General features: G+C 55.8%; 1 protein-coding gene across 1 annotated transcript; it reads right to left on the bottom strand.

Annotated features, from left to right (window-relative positions):
- Window positions 1-4,086: 4,086 nt before the first annotated feature.
- Window positions 4,087-8,146, bottom strand: ARHGDIA (Rho GDP dissociation inhibitor alpha). Its single transcript, XM_031469358.2, has 6 exons — window positions 8,016-8,146; window positions 6,194-6,410; window positions 6,004-6,087; window positions 5,714-5,790; window positions 5,553-5,616; window positions 4,087-5,439 (listed from the first exon to the last, which is right to left on the bottom strand). Exons 2-6 carry the CDS (start codon window positions 6,381-6,383, stop codon window positions 5,240-5,242), a joined length of 615 nt encoding a protein of 204 aa, XP_031325218.1. The 5' UTR covers window positions 6,384-6,410; window positions 8,016-8,146; the 3' UTR covers window positions 4,087-5,239.
- Between the last annotated feature and the right edge of the window lie 9,067 nt (window positions 8,147-17,213).

The raw sequence follows: 17,213 nt of genomic DNA, 5'->3' as shown, positions 1-17,213 counted from the left end.
CGGTGTCCTCGGCCGGCGACCTCGGCATTCCCGGGGGCGGCGGGGAGGGCCGAGGCGGGACGCGATAGGGCCGAGAAAGCTTGGGAGGAGGGCCGCCGGGGTTGGGCTTCCCGCCTGAGGACAGGCCCCAGGGCCGGCACCGTGCCCCCGGGCGCCTTCCCTCCTTCCGGCCTCGGGGACGCGCCCAGGCGCCCGAGTACACGGGCAGTGAGTTTACACACGCCGGGCGTCGGGACAGCACGGGAGGGGGGTGTAGGATGCTGCCTTGATGACTTTTTTTATATTGACGTCTCGGAGTACTTTGGATACGTCGGGTTTTGTGAAAGTCTGAACGTTTTACTTTTTTCAGTTTATTTTTTTTTAACGTCTGAATGTTGTTTATGCCGGGCGGCGTGGCTCCCGACAAAGCATCTCCTCTTCCCCCCGGGCTCAAAGCCTGACCCGCCCCGCTCCGACCTTGTCCACACGCCTTTCTTCTCCGGTGGTGTTCAGTTCCTCGGTTGCGGAACGCCACCACCACTGATTTTAACACTCATCATCGGCTGAATACCTTCGCAGGAAAAAGGGAAACACTCCCACATTAGATGTACACGTTGCCAGTGATAACATCCTGATTTCAGAAACGATAAATTTGTCCGTTGCTCCTCAGGGCATGTTTTCTCATCTTCCAGGTGGTACTCCCTCACCTAGAACGTGAACTCCTGTAGGTCGAGAACAGGTTCTCTGCCTCCAGTAGAGCAAGGGCCAGGCAGAAGTGCTTGCTCCGCTGGGATGCCTGTCTGCCTCAGAAGGGTGACTTTACAGGAGCTGGACCTTTTCAGTGAGGGTGTGGACGTGTCTGTGGCTGCGGCCTCCAACCAGCTCAGTGGGGTCCTGGCCTAGGTGCTGGTCCGCTGGACAACAGTGCTTTGTCACCACAGCAGGCACCCTCTGCTCTCTGGGACGAGTGGGGATTGCTTCCATGTCTGCTGCCCTCTGATGTTTCTGTGATTGCCATGACCCTGCTTTACAGACCACCATGTGGGGGCTGAGACAAGGGACACTCGAATTATCTGGATTTCAGAGGTACTCAGGAAGTCAGAGTTCAGACGCCTGAATTTGGGGACTTCGGGGACAGAGTGGAAAGCTCTGACCCCATCACGTTGACTAGCTTGATGGTTTGGAAGCAGCTTAGACCCAGAGCACAGGGTAGAATAATTACAAAGATGAGAATCCTGGGCCGGGGAGGCAAATGCCAGAAGCAGAGCAGCAGCGATCTGAGTTGCTGGCTATGGTCGAGCCTAGCCCTCCACGGCTGAAGCCAAAATTGGAACACGCCTTGATGCAGGTTACAACAGGGCCGCTGTTCTGCAGCCCAGGTGGGCAGAGACAAGTTGCAGTTCTGTGAGAACCAGGGCCTAAGCAGGCTCTGCCCTGGGCTGGGCACCGTGCTTTGACACCTCGGCTTCACTGATGTGCCTTTTTCTCAAGGCACTTACACCTGTCCTGAGTCGCTTTGCACACAGACCCCTGCAGGAACAGCAAAGTGGGGTTCCCAGTCTCTGTGGGGTTGGTCAGTAGCTGGGTGAGGTGCAGGAGTGCATGGTGCCCCCAGAACACAGGCTGGTTCACTGAACATCTCTACAGGCCTCAGCCCTGAGAGGACCCCTGAGAGTCTCCTTTTTCCTCAGGCTGCTCACGTGCCTTTGGAGGGCAGCTCTAGGGAGAGGCCAGTGGTATATGCCCTTGCAGGTCAGGGCCCTCCCGCCCCTGTAGCTGCAGCGTCTCTCTGGACCCAGCACGGTGGCCTCAGGACGTCCTCCAGGGGCCTCTCATGCTCAGAGAAGGTGCCCATTAAGTACTGGTTGAACAACTGAGTGATCAAACATTTTGATAAATACTACTCACAAAAATAGAGTTCTCAGAATAAAACAACTCCCTTTCAAACTGTGGATCGAGCTTGAGGTCTGGAGGGAGTTAATGAGGGGGCTGGCGGACACCCCTGGCTGTGCGTGCCCACTGCAGAGCAGCAGCGGAGACGGAGAGCTGTGCCATGGGCCATACTGCCTGCACGTGGGTGAGCTGGGGCGCTGGTGAGAACTGGGAGCAGGCACCGTGGGGAGCGTGGCCCGGAGGGACTGAAGTGGGCCCTGACTGCAGAGCCGAGTGGTGCTGCACACGGAGATTCTCGTAAACTACAGTAACTACTGGTTAATCACATTAAAGGCCCTGACCTGGTGTCACTGCCACCCTCCTCAGTGGAAGAAGCCATCTGGGGGTGGTTGGGGAGGCAGAAGCTGGGGGATGACTGGGACCCTCGGATGGAGGGAGGGAGTGGAGAGGGAGGGGCTCAGGCAGGGGCTCACCTGGCAGGGAGGCCAGGCCCCAAGCACTGAGCTGTACAGAGGGGTTCAGAAGGGACCAGGAGAATCAGCTCAGACTTGGGACCTGAGAGACACGTCACGCAGGTCCGGCAGGTGCCACCTTGTGTCATCCTTCACCAGGGGAAGAGCCAGGGCAAAGTCCTGGCTGTTGGCAGCGTGCCTGGACAAGCTGGCACTCAGGGCCCGAGTTCACACATCTCACAAAGGCTTGGAAAACCCAAGCACAAAAATAGTAGATCTTTTGGCCCGACAGATCCTCAGAAGGCCCCGGCCCAATAAACCAAAATGCTGTCAACACAGGCTGACCCTGGGTTTGAAGATGTTCACTGGACGTTTCAGGGACTGGACTGGGAGAGGGAGTAGCTGTGCCTGGCTTGGGGATCCCTCCAAACGTTAGGGCTGAGCTTAGTGGGACAGGCCTTGGGCCTCACAGCCCAGAGCTGTGCGGTCTCCCTGCCCGCTCCCCTGTTGGGGGCAGGCCAGTTCTGGGAGAGGCCTGTTGGGGTCTCTGCCCTGTGGATTTCGGGACCAGGGACTGTGGCTCTTGGGTTTATGCCTAGGCCGGCTGCTGCAGGAAGTGGCATTTTGTCCTGTCACCCATCACAGGGCCGTCTCCAGGACCCCACTGGGGCCCTGATAAGGAATGCCACGGGAGCCCTGTGGGAGCCATCCTCCCGGCATGGTGTGTCGTCCCCGACGTGGGGGCTGGGGGTTGCTTCCTGGTCCGCCCCAGCTGGTGGCAGGCTCCTGGGAGGGCTCACCCTGCCGACAGGCCCCGGGAGGTGTGGCCACGGCAGGCCCTGCCCTTGCTGCCTAGCCATGACACTGCTCACCGGCTCAGACCAGAGGGAGGAAATTCCGCAACCAGCATGAAGCTATTAAAGGGGGTTTCCTGAACAGACTGTCTGGAGCTGGAGTTTCCCATGGGCCCTTTCCTGTTTAGGGGCTGGGGAGGTGGCATCTTACTGGGGGCTCTTGGGGGTGGTGCTCAAAGAGGGGGCAGCACTGTTCCTGCCACCCTGAGGTCCTAGAGACCCATTGGTCAGCAGGACCGCCTCTGGGGCATGCACGGAACCTGGCAGCCCTTCAGGCCCCCCTACCCCAGCACTCTACTGCTCCTCTGTGCAGCGAGGGTCCTGGTCTCCTCCCAGCCCCTGACCTTGTCAATTCCAGCCTTGGACCCTTGCCCCTGCCCAGCAGTACTGAGTGCTGGGGCTTGGCTGGCCTCCCACGTCACCCTCTCCGCTGGCCCTGCGGCCCATGGCACCAACTTCCCCTCCACACTCCTGCCGGCTTGGAGTCCTTGCTGTGGGATCCTTTGGGACCCAGTCATTCTATTTGTGCCTGAGTCCTGCCTCTTGTGGGGCTCCCAAGCCTCCAGCAAGGATTCCCTTCTCTTGGGTTGGGGGGTACTTCCTCCCAGAGACTCAGTGCCCAAGGACGCAGGAGCCCGCCCCGGGCACTGGACGCCCCAGGAGGCTGGGGGCCTGACTGTGCCCTGCACGTCCCCTGCAGAACCTGTGCTCAGCCGAAAGGGCGGCACCGGCCTGGTCCGCCCGGTGTGACCGAGGAAGGACTTTAAAGCCATTCTCCTTCAGTCACAGGGGCAGAGACTGCTGCACCCGCCCTGGTCATCCTGCTGTGCCCTGTGCCCCAGGGCAGCAGAGACAGAGGGCCCAGCTCCCCCTTCTCCCTCCAGGAGATGAGAGGCACACACCCTGGCTCCTTACGGGGACTTTTATTTCCCGGTCAGAAAAGGAGAAGCAGGGACAGGCTCCTGTGTGTTCCAGGCCCGGGCCTGACCGGGGAAGGGACAGGAGGGGAGGGGCAGGGGACAGCTCCAGCTGTACAAGCTTGGTCCCACAGTTGTCCTGTCTGGGTCCGGGGAGGGCCTGCTGGGGACGGTGGCACCGAGCCTGGGGACAGAGGCGGCAGGCCGGCGGGCCCAGAGAACGGCACATACGGAGGCAATAAATACTGACAGGCCAGGCACACGACTCCAGGCCGGGAGGCCCAGGTGGGACGAGTAAGGCTCGGCCGCTGGCTGTATCCGCCGAGGGCTCTCTGGTGGGTCTGGGGGCTCTAGGCACTGCCCACTGGGACAGAGAAGGCAGAGGCGTGAGGTCACCCAGCCTCCCAGGTGGGACTGGAGGCCACTTGAGTTTTGGCAATTTGGCTTTCCCAAGCCCCTGGAGCCGTCCCCGAAGCCCTGGCCGAGGAAAGGGGGTTGGCCAGGCCCTGGCAGGTGGGGAGCAGCAGGGGCACATCCCACACCTTCCTGGGCCTCAGGGACTGCAGACGGGGTGGGGACTGGGGGAGACCACATGCTCATGCAGACACAGGGTTAGAGGTTAGTGACGCCCCCACGGCACACGTTCCACATGTTAAGGCATCATGGTTAGACGGTTACTGACAGTGATGGGTGGACTGACCGGGAGAAGTGAAAGCTGAGGACAACCCCTGCACAAAGCCCTCCATGGTACACCCTACCCCCAAGGTGGGGAGACAGATCGGGAGTCAGGGCAACCACAAAGGCCCAAGGGACCTGAACACCCTGAGACCTCGAAAAAGCCAGGGCCTCGGGGCAGGTCAGGACAGTGGGAGAACCTTAAGGAACACAGAAGGGGAGGTGGAGGCCTGGGTTGGAGCCCCCCCCCACAGCACAGGCGGAAGCAGCAACGACACGAGACCACTGAGGAGGCTGGGGCCTGTGGGCTGGGAGGAAGGAGAAGGGACGGGCCGGCAGGAGGCTGCCCCGGGGAATGGTGGCGGTGTGGGCCGGGCCCTGTCAGCACTTTGGTCTGGGGTCGGGAGGGGTGGGGGTGGGGTGGGACACGTCCGTCTGTCCGTCCGTCCGCCCGCCTCCTGGCTGGGGATCAGTCCTTCCACTCCTTCTTGATGGTGAGGTTCCACTCCCAGGACAGGTGGTCTGTCCTGTCGTCGTCTGTGAAGCGGGACTTGATGTTGTAGCTGCCGCGAGCCAGCATGCCTTTGGGCGCCTCCTCCATGGGCGTCAGGAACTCGTACTCCTCCGCCCGGGGCCCGTAGCTCCCCACCATGTAGTCAGTCTTGTCAACTGCGGTACCAGGAAGGAGACAGTCAGGAAGCAGGGTTGGGCCTTCCCCACTCCCGATCCCCAAGTCCCTGGGCGGCCACTCCCCTCCCGGGGCTGGGCCCGCCCTCACTCACTTTTGACGCCTTTCCGGTACGTGTGCTGGATGTACTTCATGCCGGACACGATCTCCCGGTTCACCTGCAAGGAGACACCCCGAGCGGAGCTCAGCCAGGCTCTCCAGCCCCGGCGCCCCGCCCCTCCCAAGGCAGCCCAGACCCCCCGCACCTCTCCTTACCCGGAAAGAGATTTTTATCCGGTACTCCACACCCTCCTTCAGCACAAAGGATTGCTTCTTGAAACTCTCCAGATCACCTGCGTTTGAGAAGAACACCACGCTAAGAGGATGGGCCAGGGAAAGCCACCCCAGCCCCAGACCCAGGTCACTCCAAAGCCAGTGCCTTGCAAGACCACACGACTGAACTTCCTGTGCTCCACACAAGAGGGCGCCAGAACTCCTAAAAGCTATTTTTAGGAGACGCAGCAGGGCGCGCAGTAGCAGTCAGCGACCTCAGAAGTGCCCCTCACCTGTCAGGTCCAGCTCCAGGGGGCCCGGGGCACTGCTACACACCAGAGTCAGGCGGGTCACCACGACGTTGGGGACGTTGGGGTCTGCGGAGTGACAGCAGGTTAGGGCTCCACCACCCGGGGGAACAGTGGCGGACACCTGGAAAAGCGACAGGTACCCGTGCAGTGCACCCCGGCTGGGCCCACTCACCGGCGGACACGGCCACGCGGCCCAGCAGGGCCTCCTTGTACTTGCGCAGACTCTCGTCGTCCTTGTCCAGTTCCTGGATCTCCTGGATGCTCTTCTGGGCCGGGGGCTTGTAGTTGACCGAATGCTCATCCTCCTCATTCTCAGCTGCAATCTGCGCCAGCTGCTCGGCTGTGGGCTCCTGCTCGGCCATACTCACCTCTAGCTGCGTCTGGGACACCTGCGGGTTGGGTGGCAAGGGCTGTGACAGCCAGGAGAGACCCACAGCGTCTCCCCTTCCCGCCCTCTGCAGGTCCTGCTGCCGCCAAGGCGGGCAGTGCTGGATCTGTGCAGGTGGCCAAGCCCCCACGTGGGCCCCAGGGGAGGTGCATCTTCTGCAACAGGAAGGCAAGGACAGCCAGAACTTCGCAAGGGATCCCCACACAGGCTCCTGCGACTCAAGAGGTCACGCTTGCCTTCTTGCCCTGTTCACCTCAGGGGAGTCCACTCCAGGTCCAACACCCAGGGCTAAATGGGACCTGCAACCTGCTCCTTGGGAAAAGCAGTGACAGCTCCTCTGTTGCCCAGGAAGCTGCAGCACCCCAGCCCCACCAGGCAGGGTCAGGACCAAGCCCTGCTGCTTGTTCTGAGCTGCCCAGGCCCTCACTCCAAAGGACTCCTCCTGCTAGGCTTCCCTGACCAGCCATGCTCCTTACGACCTGTCCTAGCTGCAATGCAAACCCTCTGTGCAGAACACAGATTGGTTCTGTCTCAGCCTGCAAACACAGGGCTCTCCTGGTGGTCAGATAACAGGACCAGCCTGAATCCCACAGCTAAGTCCTGACATAGCAGAAGAACCCTAAGTGTCTGCCAAGCTTATCTCCAATTGTGATGATCTGCCGCCTAGAATTTGAGAATTGCTGCAACCATGTGGTAGCCTCAAGACCCTCCTTATGGGCCCTGGCCCAGAAGAACCTGGAGCAGTGCTGTCAAAAGGAGGAGCAGTGCATGGAGCAGCCACTGGGCTTCCTTCACTAAGGATGACCCTCGCACCGCCACCCCCCAAAAATCCCTGAAAAGTACCTAAAACCTGCTAAGTCCCTACCCAGCAGTGCGGGAGGAGGGTAAGGGCCACTGGTTGCCTAGAAAGATACTCAATGCTTTTGCCCCACAGGTCCAGTCTGGCAACCGGGACATGCGGAAGGTCCGGATCTTACAAAAGGCCACTGGGAACCCGGAGCCGCCCGGCCGCGGCAGCGGGGTGGGGCCGGCCCGCTTTCCCAAGCCTCCCGCAGCTTCCTCTCGAATTCCTCTAGAAGGTTCACGCCCCAATGCCACCCAAGCGCGGCCGAAGGCGACAGGATCCTCCAAGTGCGATCGCCGCGGCCCGCACTTCCGCACGGCCCGCAATCTGGGCGCGGCGCGCAGGGTGGGGCGCAAGGACCACAAGGCCCAGGAGACGGAGCGTGCGGCCTGGCCCCGGCCACCGCGAAACGGCAGGGAGGGGGCTGCTGGGCACAAGCGGCAACCACAAAGATACTTGCACCGCCCCCCGCCCCCGGCCCCCAGCGCCGCACCCCCGGCCCCGCGCCCCCGCCTCCTGGGCCCGCGCCCACGCCTCCCGCACCACGGCCCCGCACGTGGGCCCGCCCTGAGCCGGGGCCACCGCCCGCTGTCACTGCCGCCCGCGCCCCCGCCCCCGCTCCGCGCAGATCCCACCGGCTGGGGCGAAGGGCGGGGCGAGCAGGGAGAACAAAGGCGCGGCCACCGCCCCCTCCCCCGCGGCCACCCGCCGGCCCCGCCCGCCGGCCCCGCCGGCCCCGCCGGCCCCGCCGCCAGCGCTCACCGGAGTCTCGACCGCTCCGCTCTCGTGCTCCCTCCCGCACGGAATGACGAACGTAGCCGCCCCGCCCGCGCGCTCCCGGCCCGCCACTTCCGGGGTCAAGCGACTTCCGCTCGCGCCGGGCGGGCCGCGGAGAGCGCATGCGCGCGGAGGGGCTGCCGGGAGCGCGCTGCCGCCATCTTGCGGGGCTGGCCTCGTGGGCGCATCCCGCGTGGGCGGCGCGGCGGACGGGACGCGTGCGGACACTCGTCCGGCTGCGGCTTCTGCGCCTTTTGCCGCCGGCATTTTTCAGTCCCAGGCGACCCAACGGGTCAGCCCGCGAACTCAGGGGGCGGGCAGTGTCATGGTTTCGCTGCGGCCCGCGCGGAACGCGGGCGCGGCGTGGCATTTCCGCGAGGTGCTGGAACGCGCGTCTGTCGGGCGCGGGCGCGTCCCCGGAAGCAGGCCGCCGTCGCTCCGCGGGGACGAGCGGGCCCTGCCTCCTGGCCTCCCGGAAGTGACCGCCGAACGTTCCGTCGTCCGCGGGTGACGGCCCAGGGCGCCCTTCCGGGAGCGGAGTCCGTGCGCCGCGGGCCTTCCCCTTCCACACGGTCAGCGTTCGGCCGCCCTGCCCGGAGCGCCAGCCGCTTCAGGGAGTCTCGGCACTGGGAGCTCCTGGCTGAGATGCCGCCGTCCACGCAGGTTCTCCACCCGCGTGCTCCGACTGTTGGCGGATATCGGACGTTTCGCACACGCTCACCCGGGAGGGCTCCGTAGCGCCATGAGGGGCTCGTGACTCGTGGCCCCCGTGGCCGGCCCGGCCGAAGCCCGCGCTGCCGACACCCGCCCACCACCCCTCTTTCTCCTTGTGGGGTCCTGGCCCCCAAGTGCTGCACACCAGATGCTGGGCGTGGTGCGCCTCCTGACCTTCACCCGCAGCCCTTGTGAGAACTCGGAAACGGGCCCCTGCCCCCGTCGGTGGCTCTTCAGCCCCAGGAAGGCAGGACCCGTCTGTGTGGCCTGCCTTCAGCGAGTCCGGGTCGAGGCCGCAGTCGTCAGCAGCACACACGCCTGCAGGTTTTAGGCAATAGAAATTAATGTGAAGTCCTGAAGCTTGGTATCTTTGGGAGATGTCTTGGTTTCTGAGGAATATATGCGATTTTCCTGTGACCAAGAGTCACACTGTCAGCGCTGTGTGAAGGATGTTCAGTCGGCCCAAGGCAGAGCGTTCTTGTCTGGTGCTGGGTGTGTGCTTCTGAGGCACCCTGTCCCTGAAAACCAGACCACCAGGGCCACGCGACCTGCTGCACTGCTGAGTCACTGGCGGAGGAAAAGTCTGCTTTCTGATAACCCGTGGGCTTTTAAAAATTTCCAAACTCCATTATATTAGTAGTCTACTGCTGTGTGAAAACTTACCAGGAATTTAGCTTAAAACGATCAACATTTGTGTGGGAGTCAGGGAGCAGCTCTGCAGGGTGGTTCTGGTTCCGGGCCTCTCCTGAGGTTGTGGTCAAGCTGTGAGCCAGGGCCTGGGTCTCTGAAGATCTCCTGGAATTCCAAGCTTGTGCTCGCGCTGTGGGCGGGAGACTCTCTTCCTCGAGGGCTGTTGGCTGGAGGCCTTGATTCCCTGCCACCTGCGGCTCCTGGCCTCTCCATAGGGCTGCTCCCAGTAGGGCAGCTTGCTTCCCCTGAAGTGAGGCCTCAAAAGCAGAAAACGAGCAAGGGAATCAACAAGTGCTCGGGATGCAGCCGCGGTGGCTCTCACAGCCTAGTGTCACAAGTGCCATCCCTTCTGCTGGTCACAGATCCTCCCCAGTACAGTGGGCGGGGCCCACCACCCGGCACCGGGATTATGAACCCAGGGGCCCTAGCTCCTGGCTTCAACAGGTAGCAGCTCGTGGTCGCTCTTGTTTCATCAATGCCTTCATCTCCCAACACACAGCAACGTTGAAACAAACCTCAGATGTCATGTCCACTGTGAATAGTTCAACATGCGTTTATTTTGGAAGAAAGGAATCCTCTCAGGGTAAACAACAGCCAGGGTACTGTTATCCCCGCCGCCCCTTGTGGTTTAACAGACCTCTCCAGACACACTGGCCTGGAGCTCGGATTTATGCTTCTCCTCCCCATGGGCTGAGCACGGGGTTCCCATGCGGCTGTAGTCTGCTAGGTCCGCGCCGCAGCCTCCTGAAGACTGGCCAGCAAGACGGTTGTCAGCCGAGGCTCTCCCACACGCCCCCCGGTTGTTTTGGCAGCTAGTCTCCAACAGCAAGTGTTTCAAGAGGCCCGTCTTCTGTGACTTCGAGGGAGCCCACTTGGAAGGGCCAGAACTATGCTGCGGCTCTGCTGGGCAAGCCCGACTCAGGCCAGGCCAGGTTCTAGGGCAGAGTTTGTCTCTGGGCCCAGCAGGAAGGGCCAGTGGGAATCATGGAATTGGCGATGCACGAAACAACAGGCAGTGTTCGGTTCAGGAGTTGCCTGGTGTTTCACCGCTACAAGTAGGGAAAGGGGGTGACTGACCACTCCAAGGCGGAGTCCACGGAGGCGGCGTCCCAGCACAGTTCCACCCTGTGACGGGGGAGTTGCTGGCTGCCCCGACAGGGTGTCGGGCAGCGTCCAGACCCCGGAACAGCTTTCAGCAGCGTGGAGTCAGGCCCTCCGGCAAACAGCCTTCAACTCACTCAGCTCAGTGGTCTCTTTCTAAGGAGTAACAGTTCCCCTGGGGAGGGGGCTTCACTCTCCCCATTTTTCCTTCTGTCCCAGTAACACACACGGCCTGTCAAACTTCTCATCTAAAGCAATACTCTCAGTTTATCACTTGGGACACTCCCAGTCCTATAGTGTACGTTACATTTCAGAATAACCAACATGGAAGCTCATGTTGGCCACTGTGACTCCATTTTGAACTACTTAACCTGTCTGAACAGAGCCTACTTAAGTCCTGTAAGTTTCAAACAAGATGAGCAGAGATCCCAACACAAAAGAAGTGGCATCATAACAGACACTCCACCTGCCAATGGGAAGAGAAGCAAAGGGTGTGTGGCTCTTCAGCCGTGTCCCGGTGACCCACAGCCCTCTGCGGGAAAATACACTTGCCACCCACAGGGCCCCCTAACCTCATCCCACTGTGGCTGCAGCTCAGGGCCCAGCTGAGGGTGAGGCTGGGGTGTGGCTTCTCAATCCAAAGACGGGCTGAAGACCTAGGAGCCCCGCCCTGTGGTGCCAGATGAACCATCCCGTCTCACTCCCTTACCTTCAGAATCTGTAAGCACAATAAAGTATGTTTTACACCGGGTTTTGGAGTAATTTCTTACAGAGCAGTAGGTGCCTGGAATACCGGCCAATACAATTAACAAATATCATTAAAGATCTAACCAGTATTTTCCTTGCTTGTACTGAGTTCTTTTACTTTCTCTTTGAATCAGAATCTAGTTAAGCTTTATACGTTGCATCGGTTGTGTGTCTTCATCAGCAAGATCATCCTCACCGCTCCCTGCAGTGTCCCATGGGAGGACCAGGGCCACTCCCTGCAGTGCCCTGTGGGAGTACCAGGGCCACTGGTCCTATAGAGTCTACCACAGCCGAGACCAGCTGTTGACACCACACCCCAGTGCTGACACCATGTCCCTGCCCTCCATCCTTTCTGTGGGTGCAGGTAGGACCTGTAGGAACTAGACCCCTCGGGATGTGACATGACTGCACCATCATGAGGGAGGAAGGATGCTATTTTGAACCTTTTTAGCTAATTAGCAGAGACCCTAAGAGATGGGAGAGCGCGGGGTGGGGCGGGGCCGGGGGGGTAGTGCCGAGAAGGTACAACTTGAACCTTAATGGTGTTCTGAAGAAAGAACGGTGGCTGTGCACAAAGGTTTCCTTACAAGGATGTTCACTACAGCACTTCTAGGATATCAAACATCTCCATAGTGGATCTCAAAAGTGCATTACTGCGCGGCCCAGGAGCATTTGCACTGTAATTAATATTAACATGTTCATTTAAAAAATCCGTGATGAATTAAATCCTTTCACATGATTTAAATAAAAATACTTAATGACATAGAGCGGCAAGGTAATTTTTTTTTTTTTTACAGCTTGATTGAGGTATAATTTACAAAATCCACCCATTGAGTTTACAATTCAGGGGGAGGCTGTAGCTCAATGGTAGAGCGTGTGCTTAGCATGCACGAGGTCCTGGGTTCAATCCCCAACACCTCCATTAGAATAGTAAGTAAGTAAATAAACCTAATTACCCCCACAACAAAACAAAATTTACAGTTCAACTATTTTCCAGTAAATTTGTAGAGCTGCATAATCATCATTCTGACCAAGCTTCCCTTACGCAACTGAGTCAGTGCCCACTGCTGCAGCCACCCCCCTCAGACCCTGGCAGCCACTGCCCTGCTTTCCTGCAGCTGTAAGCTGGCCTTTCCTGGGCATTTCGTTCTGGGGGCCTGTGATATCATCTGACGTCTTGCCGTCCATCTGCGGTCAGTGCTTTTGTTCCAATCGCTGTGCAAATGTTCCACATTTTGTTGGTATTCATTTATCAGCTGGACCTTTGGATTCCTTTTTGTCCATTGTGAACAGCAGCATCTGTCTTCGCGTGAACATATGTTCATTTGTCTTGAGTAGATTCCTCACAGTGGAAATCCCCATGTTTTCCAAGGTGGACGTCATTTTACAACCCTGACAACAAGGTGAGAGGGTTCCAACGGGGCACACCTTTGCCAACACTTGGCATTGTCTGTCTTTTTGATTAAACCTGTCCTAGTGGGTGCGACATGGTGTCTCCTGGGTTAGATTTGCATTTTCTTGAAGAGTCTTCTTTGGTAAGGTATCTATTCAAGTCTTTTGTCCATTTTAAAATTTGGTTAGTCGTCCATTGTAAGACGACTAATGGGTCCTGGATAGCAGTCCTTTGTCAGATGTATGGTTTGTAAACATCTTCTGTGGCTTGACTTGACTTTTCCTAAAGATGTCTGTTAGAGCAAAACCTTTTATTTTAGTGAAGTTTATAAAAAATTTCTTCATGGCTCATGCTTTTGATGTTGTGTCTAAGAACTATTTACCTAAGGCAAAGCTGTAAAGATTTTCTCCTATTATTTTTACAATTTCAGCTTCCATTTAGGTCTACGCTCCATTTTGAGTTAATCCCTGTGTAAGGCATGAGTTGAGGCAAAGTTCTTCCGCGCGTGTGTAGGGATATCTGATTGTCCCAGCACAGGTGGAAAAGCCTAGTAATTTCCCCCACTGAACTGTCTTGGCACCTCTGTTGAAATTCTATTCGCCATAAACTTCAGGATTTATTTATAGACTCAACTTTGTTCCTTAATCTATATGTTTATCCTTAACACCACAGTCTCTTGGTTACTGTAGCTTTGTTGTAAGTTTTGAAACCTGTAGTGTGGGTTCTCCAGCTTTACCATTCTTTTCAAAATTGTTTTGGCTATTCTAGGTCCTTTGAATTTCCATAGAAATGTTAAAATCCGTTCTCAATTTCTGCAAAAGCATCTATTGATAGGAATTACATTGAATCTGTAGAACAATCTGGGGAGACTTAACATTTTATTGATACTGAGTCTTCCAACCCAAAGCATGAGATTTCTATACATCTATTTAATCTTAAATGTCTCTCAGCAATATTTCATAATTTTCACTCTACGGTCAGGTCTGGCACTTCTATTGTTAAATTTGTTCCTAAGAATTTTATTCTTTTTAGTATTGACATGAATAGAATTTCCTTAATTTCATTTTTGAATTTCATGCTGAATTTCATTTTGAATTGAAATTTTCATTTTGCTTGATTTCTGTATGTTGACCTTATATCCTGCAACCTTGCTAAACTCGTTTACTAGTTCTTAAAGTTTGTGTGATTCCTTAAGATTTTTTACCTGTAGGATCATGTCATCTATATGAAAATCCCTGGTTTTGCCTTTTCCAAGAAAGGTTTGTGTTAATGTTTTAGAATATATGTGTGTGTATCTCTTTAGAATGTATATATATTTGCCAATTTAACGTCTAAAATGATGGCATCATATAATTGTAACTCCTTTTCTTGCAACATTAGAAGAGTGAGCATATTTGTCTTACTTCTTTTGTGAACTGCTTGTTCATGCCCTTGTGTTTCCCACTGTTCGGTTTATCTTGATTTTCTGGTGTTGTTTGGTTTATATAAGCTCTTTAACAGTCCATGTTCAGTTTCCCCATCTCAGAACTGCTGTTCCAGTTGGTTTATCCACAGCAGGATCCAGACAGAGTCCACACCATGCACTTGGATGATGCACCACTGACAGGTTTTTTCCCTCGCACCAATTGCCTGAAACCACACGTGCCACATTTCAATTAAACGCTGAGTATCTGGAGTGAGCCCAGACCCTGCAGGTTGAGGCCTCAGTCCAAGACTGCTCGCATTTCAGACACCAGTCATAAGCTACCCAGATTTTTGCCAGCAAACTACAAATTCAAGGGTTCCCACAACTGCCCCCTCAGGTTCAGTAATTCACTAAAACTCAGAGAACTCAGGAAAACACTTTACCTACAGGTACCCATTTATTATAGAGGACACAACTCTGACACAGCCACACGTGAGACACACGGGACAGGGTGTGGGGTGGGAGGTGTGCGTGGGGCTACCCTGGCCGCAGGCACACACCGGGAAGTGAAGTTCACCAAAAGCGGTTTCCAGCGGATGCCAGAAACCACCTTAAAAAAGTGTGGGAGAGACTCACTCGCCTAAGCAACCTTGGGAACCAGTACCTTCACTGGGTACCCTGACTCTACACATTCAAGAACCCAGTCCTGCCCCCTGGTTAGCGAATGTCTCTTACAGGTGTGGGTCAGCAGCTCTAAGATCAGGTTAGGCAGACACTTAAAGGACTGATGTCGTCTAAGCAGATACCACGTGGACCACGAAAGCCAGGCTTCTCACTGCCAGAGAAAGAATTTATAAATAAGGGGAGGTGAGAGTGAATCCTCTGGAGTTGGGCTGGAATCAGAGACGTCAGTGTGAACTCACAGTTTTTTTAATGTGTATATGCAACTAGATAGGTTCAGAAACAAATACAGAGGTACACACGTGAGTTAGTACATGTGTTTCCTAGCTCTGTCCTGAGAGGACTCAGCAGTGACAGCAGCTCGGTGGCAGTGAGCACAAGCAACGTCCAGATCTTGGTTGCTAAATCCCAGTCTCCACGAAACGAGCCAGAGAATAGAAGGTGGGCCTGGAGTCTCCCCTGGGGCCAGAAAGTTAGGAAGTGCTTTTAAGGACATGGCACGTCAAAAGGGCACACGAGGATCCCTAACCTTCGGAGCAGCAGAATGGCAGTCACCAGATTACGTCTCATAGAATCAAATACAGGTCCACAAGTCCATGCCGATACAAATGACTGAGTAAATGGTAGAGAAGGGGCTGCTCTGTCTTAGAAAATAGTTCCAATTAATGTTGAAGGAATGAGGGAAATGTAAAAACTAACCATGAAACACCAGAGTAATAATGACTGCACCACAGGATGCTAAAATTAGCAGGCAAAACTGTGAGAAACAAGTGTTCTCTTAGTCTCAAAGTTCCTCCTCCAACAAACTGATGGATTACCAAGGGGAGAAGGGTGACTGTGCAGTCGAGAAAACTGGCCGCTCCCACCTGAACCACACGCACAATCTCACACCACGGGAATCAGACAGACTGCCGTCCGGTGCGCACGGGAACCCCCGTCAGTGATATTCTTGCCGAGAATCCGCAGCCCCAGTCTAATCAGACCTGAGTGAGACAATCCCCAACGGGAGCAACGTGCAGAAAGTGTCAAGGTCATAAAACACACAGAGGGCTAAAGCACTGAAAACGGCTGGACACCCTCACGGCCCAGGCCTGCCTTTTCCACGTGGACCAGAAGCGCTCACAACACAGGCTGCTAGGACAGCCGGCCAGACTTGAGCAAGGCCTGCAGTTCAGGTAACGGTATCGCTGTCAGTGTTCACGTCTGACTGCAGAAGAGGATGCCCTCGCTTTTGGAGACACGCACGGGCACGGGTGTAGGGGTCAAGTGGCAGCCTGCTGCAGCCTGCTCTCCATCAGTTCCAGAAAAACAGAGGGTGAAGAGGAATGGGGTCTCACCTGGGGTCTGGGTGAGGGGGGCACCGAATTCTTTGTCCAATTCTCACATTTTTCTATAAATCTGAATATCAAAATTATAAGACATTCACAGTTAAATGGAGAAAGAGGTGGACGTTCATATAAATTATTAGGGAAGGTGCTAGCTATGTCCATTTCAGGAATATCACGTTATTTTTTATTACTTCTATAAAGTTTAAAGAGTACAAAGCAATATAAAGAGATCTTTGTATTTTTCTTTGTAAAACTGGAGTCGTGGCACTCACCACGTTCAAACAGATCAGTGTGTGGGAAAAGTCCTCCGAACTGCACAGGGAGCAACGTCCTACCCAGAGTAACTGTTATTCAATCCGGACATTTAAAAAAGAAACAGGTTATAAGGAAAAGAAATTACAAAGCAAAACCATGATGAGACACCACTTCGCCCCCCACAGATGGCCAAAATAAGAAAGACAAAGTGTTGTCAAGAAAGTGGGGAAACTGGAGTCTTTATCACCGCTGGGGTGAACGGAAGAGTGTGTAGCTGCCGTGGGAAGACCCCTGACTCCTCAAAAAATTAAACTCAGTTGCTCTATGACCCAGCAATCCCACTCCAAGAGAAGTGAAAATGCATGTTTACATAACAAACGTGTGCATAGATGCCCACGGCAACATTACCCCAAAAGTCAAAACCATAAACAGCCTAGGTGTCCATCACCTGGTGAGTGGCTAAACTGTGCGTGAGACACCCAGCCTAGACTGTTCGGCAAGAAAAAGGCCTGAGTGCTGAGCCTTGAAGACATCATGCTGAGTTAAAGAGGATGGACCTGGAAAGTCGCACACCCTACAGCTCAGTTTGAAACATCCAGGACAGGCAGGTCCAGAGATGGAAGGCGAGTGGACCAGTGGACGCCAGGGGCCAGGGGAGGAATTGAGGAGGGGCTGCTGGTGGCTTTCTTTCTGGGGTGATGAGAATATTCTGGAATTTCAACGTGGGGGTAGATTTGTCACTCTGTGAATATAGTAAAATCACTATGTGAATGGGCAAGCTTCGCAGTGTGTGGATTATATGTCAGTAAAGCTCTCGCTTTTTTAAACCCCTGGAGTAACAAGGGCTCTGTCTGGACAGCGCTGGGAGG

The sequence above is a fragment of the Camelus dromedarius genome, chromosome 16 (assembly GCF_036321535.1).
Source record: "Camelus dromedarius isolate mCamDro1 chromosome 16, mCamDro1.pat, whole genome shotgun sequence".
Taxonomy (NCBI): Eukaryota; Metazoa; Chordata; class Mammalia; order Artiodactyla; family Camelidae; genus Camelus; species Camelus dromedarius.
This window is presented reverse-complemented; position numbering and strand designations above follow the sequence as displayed.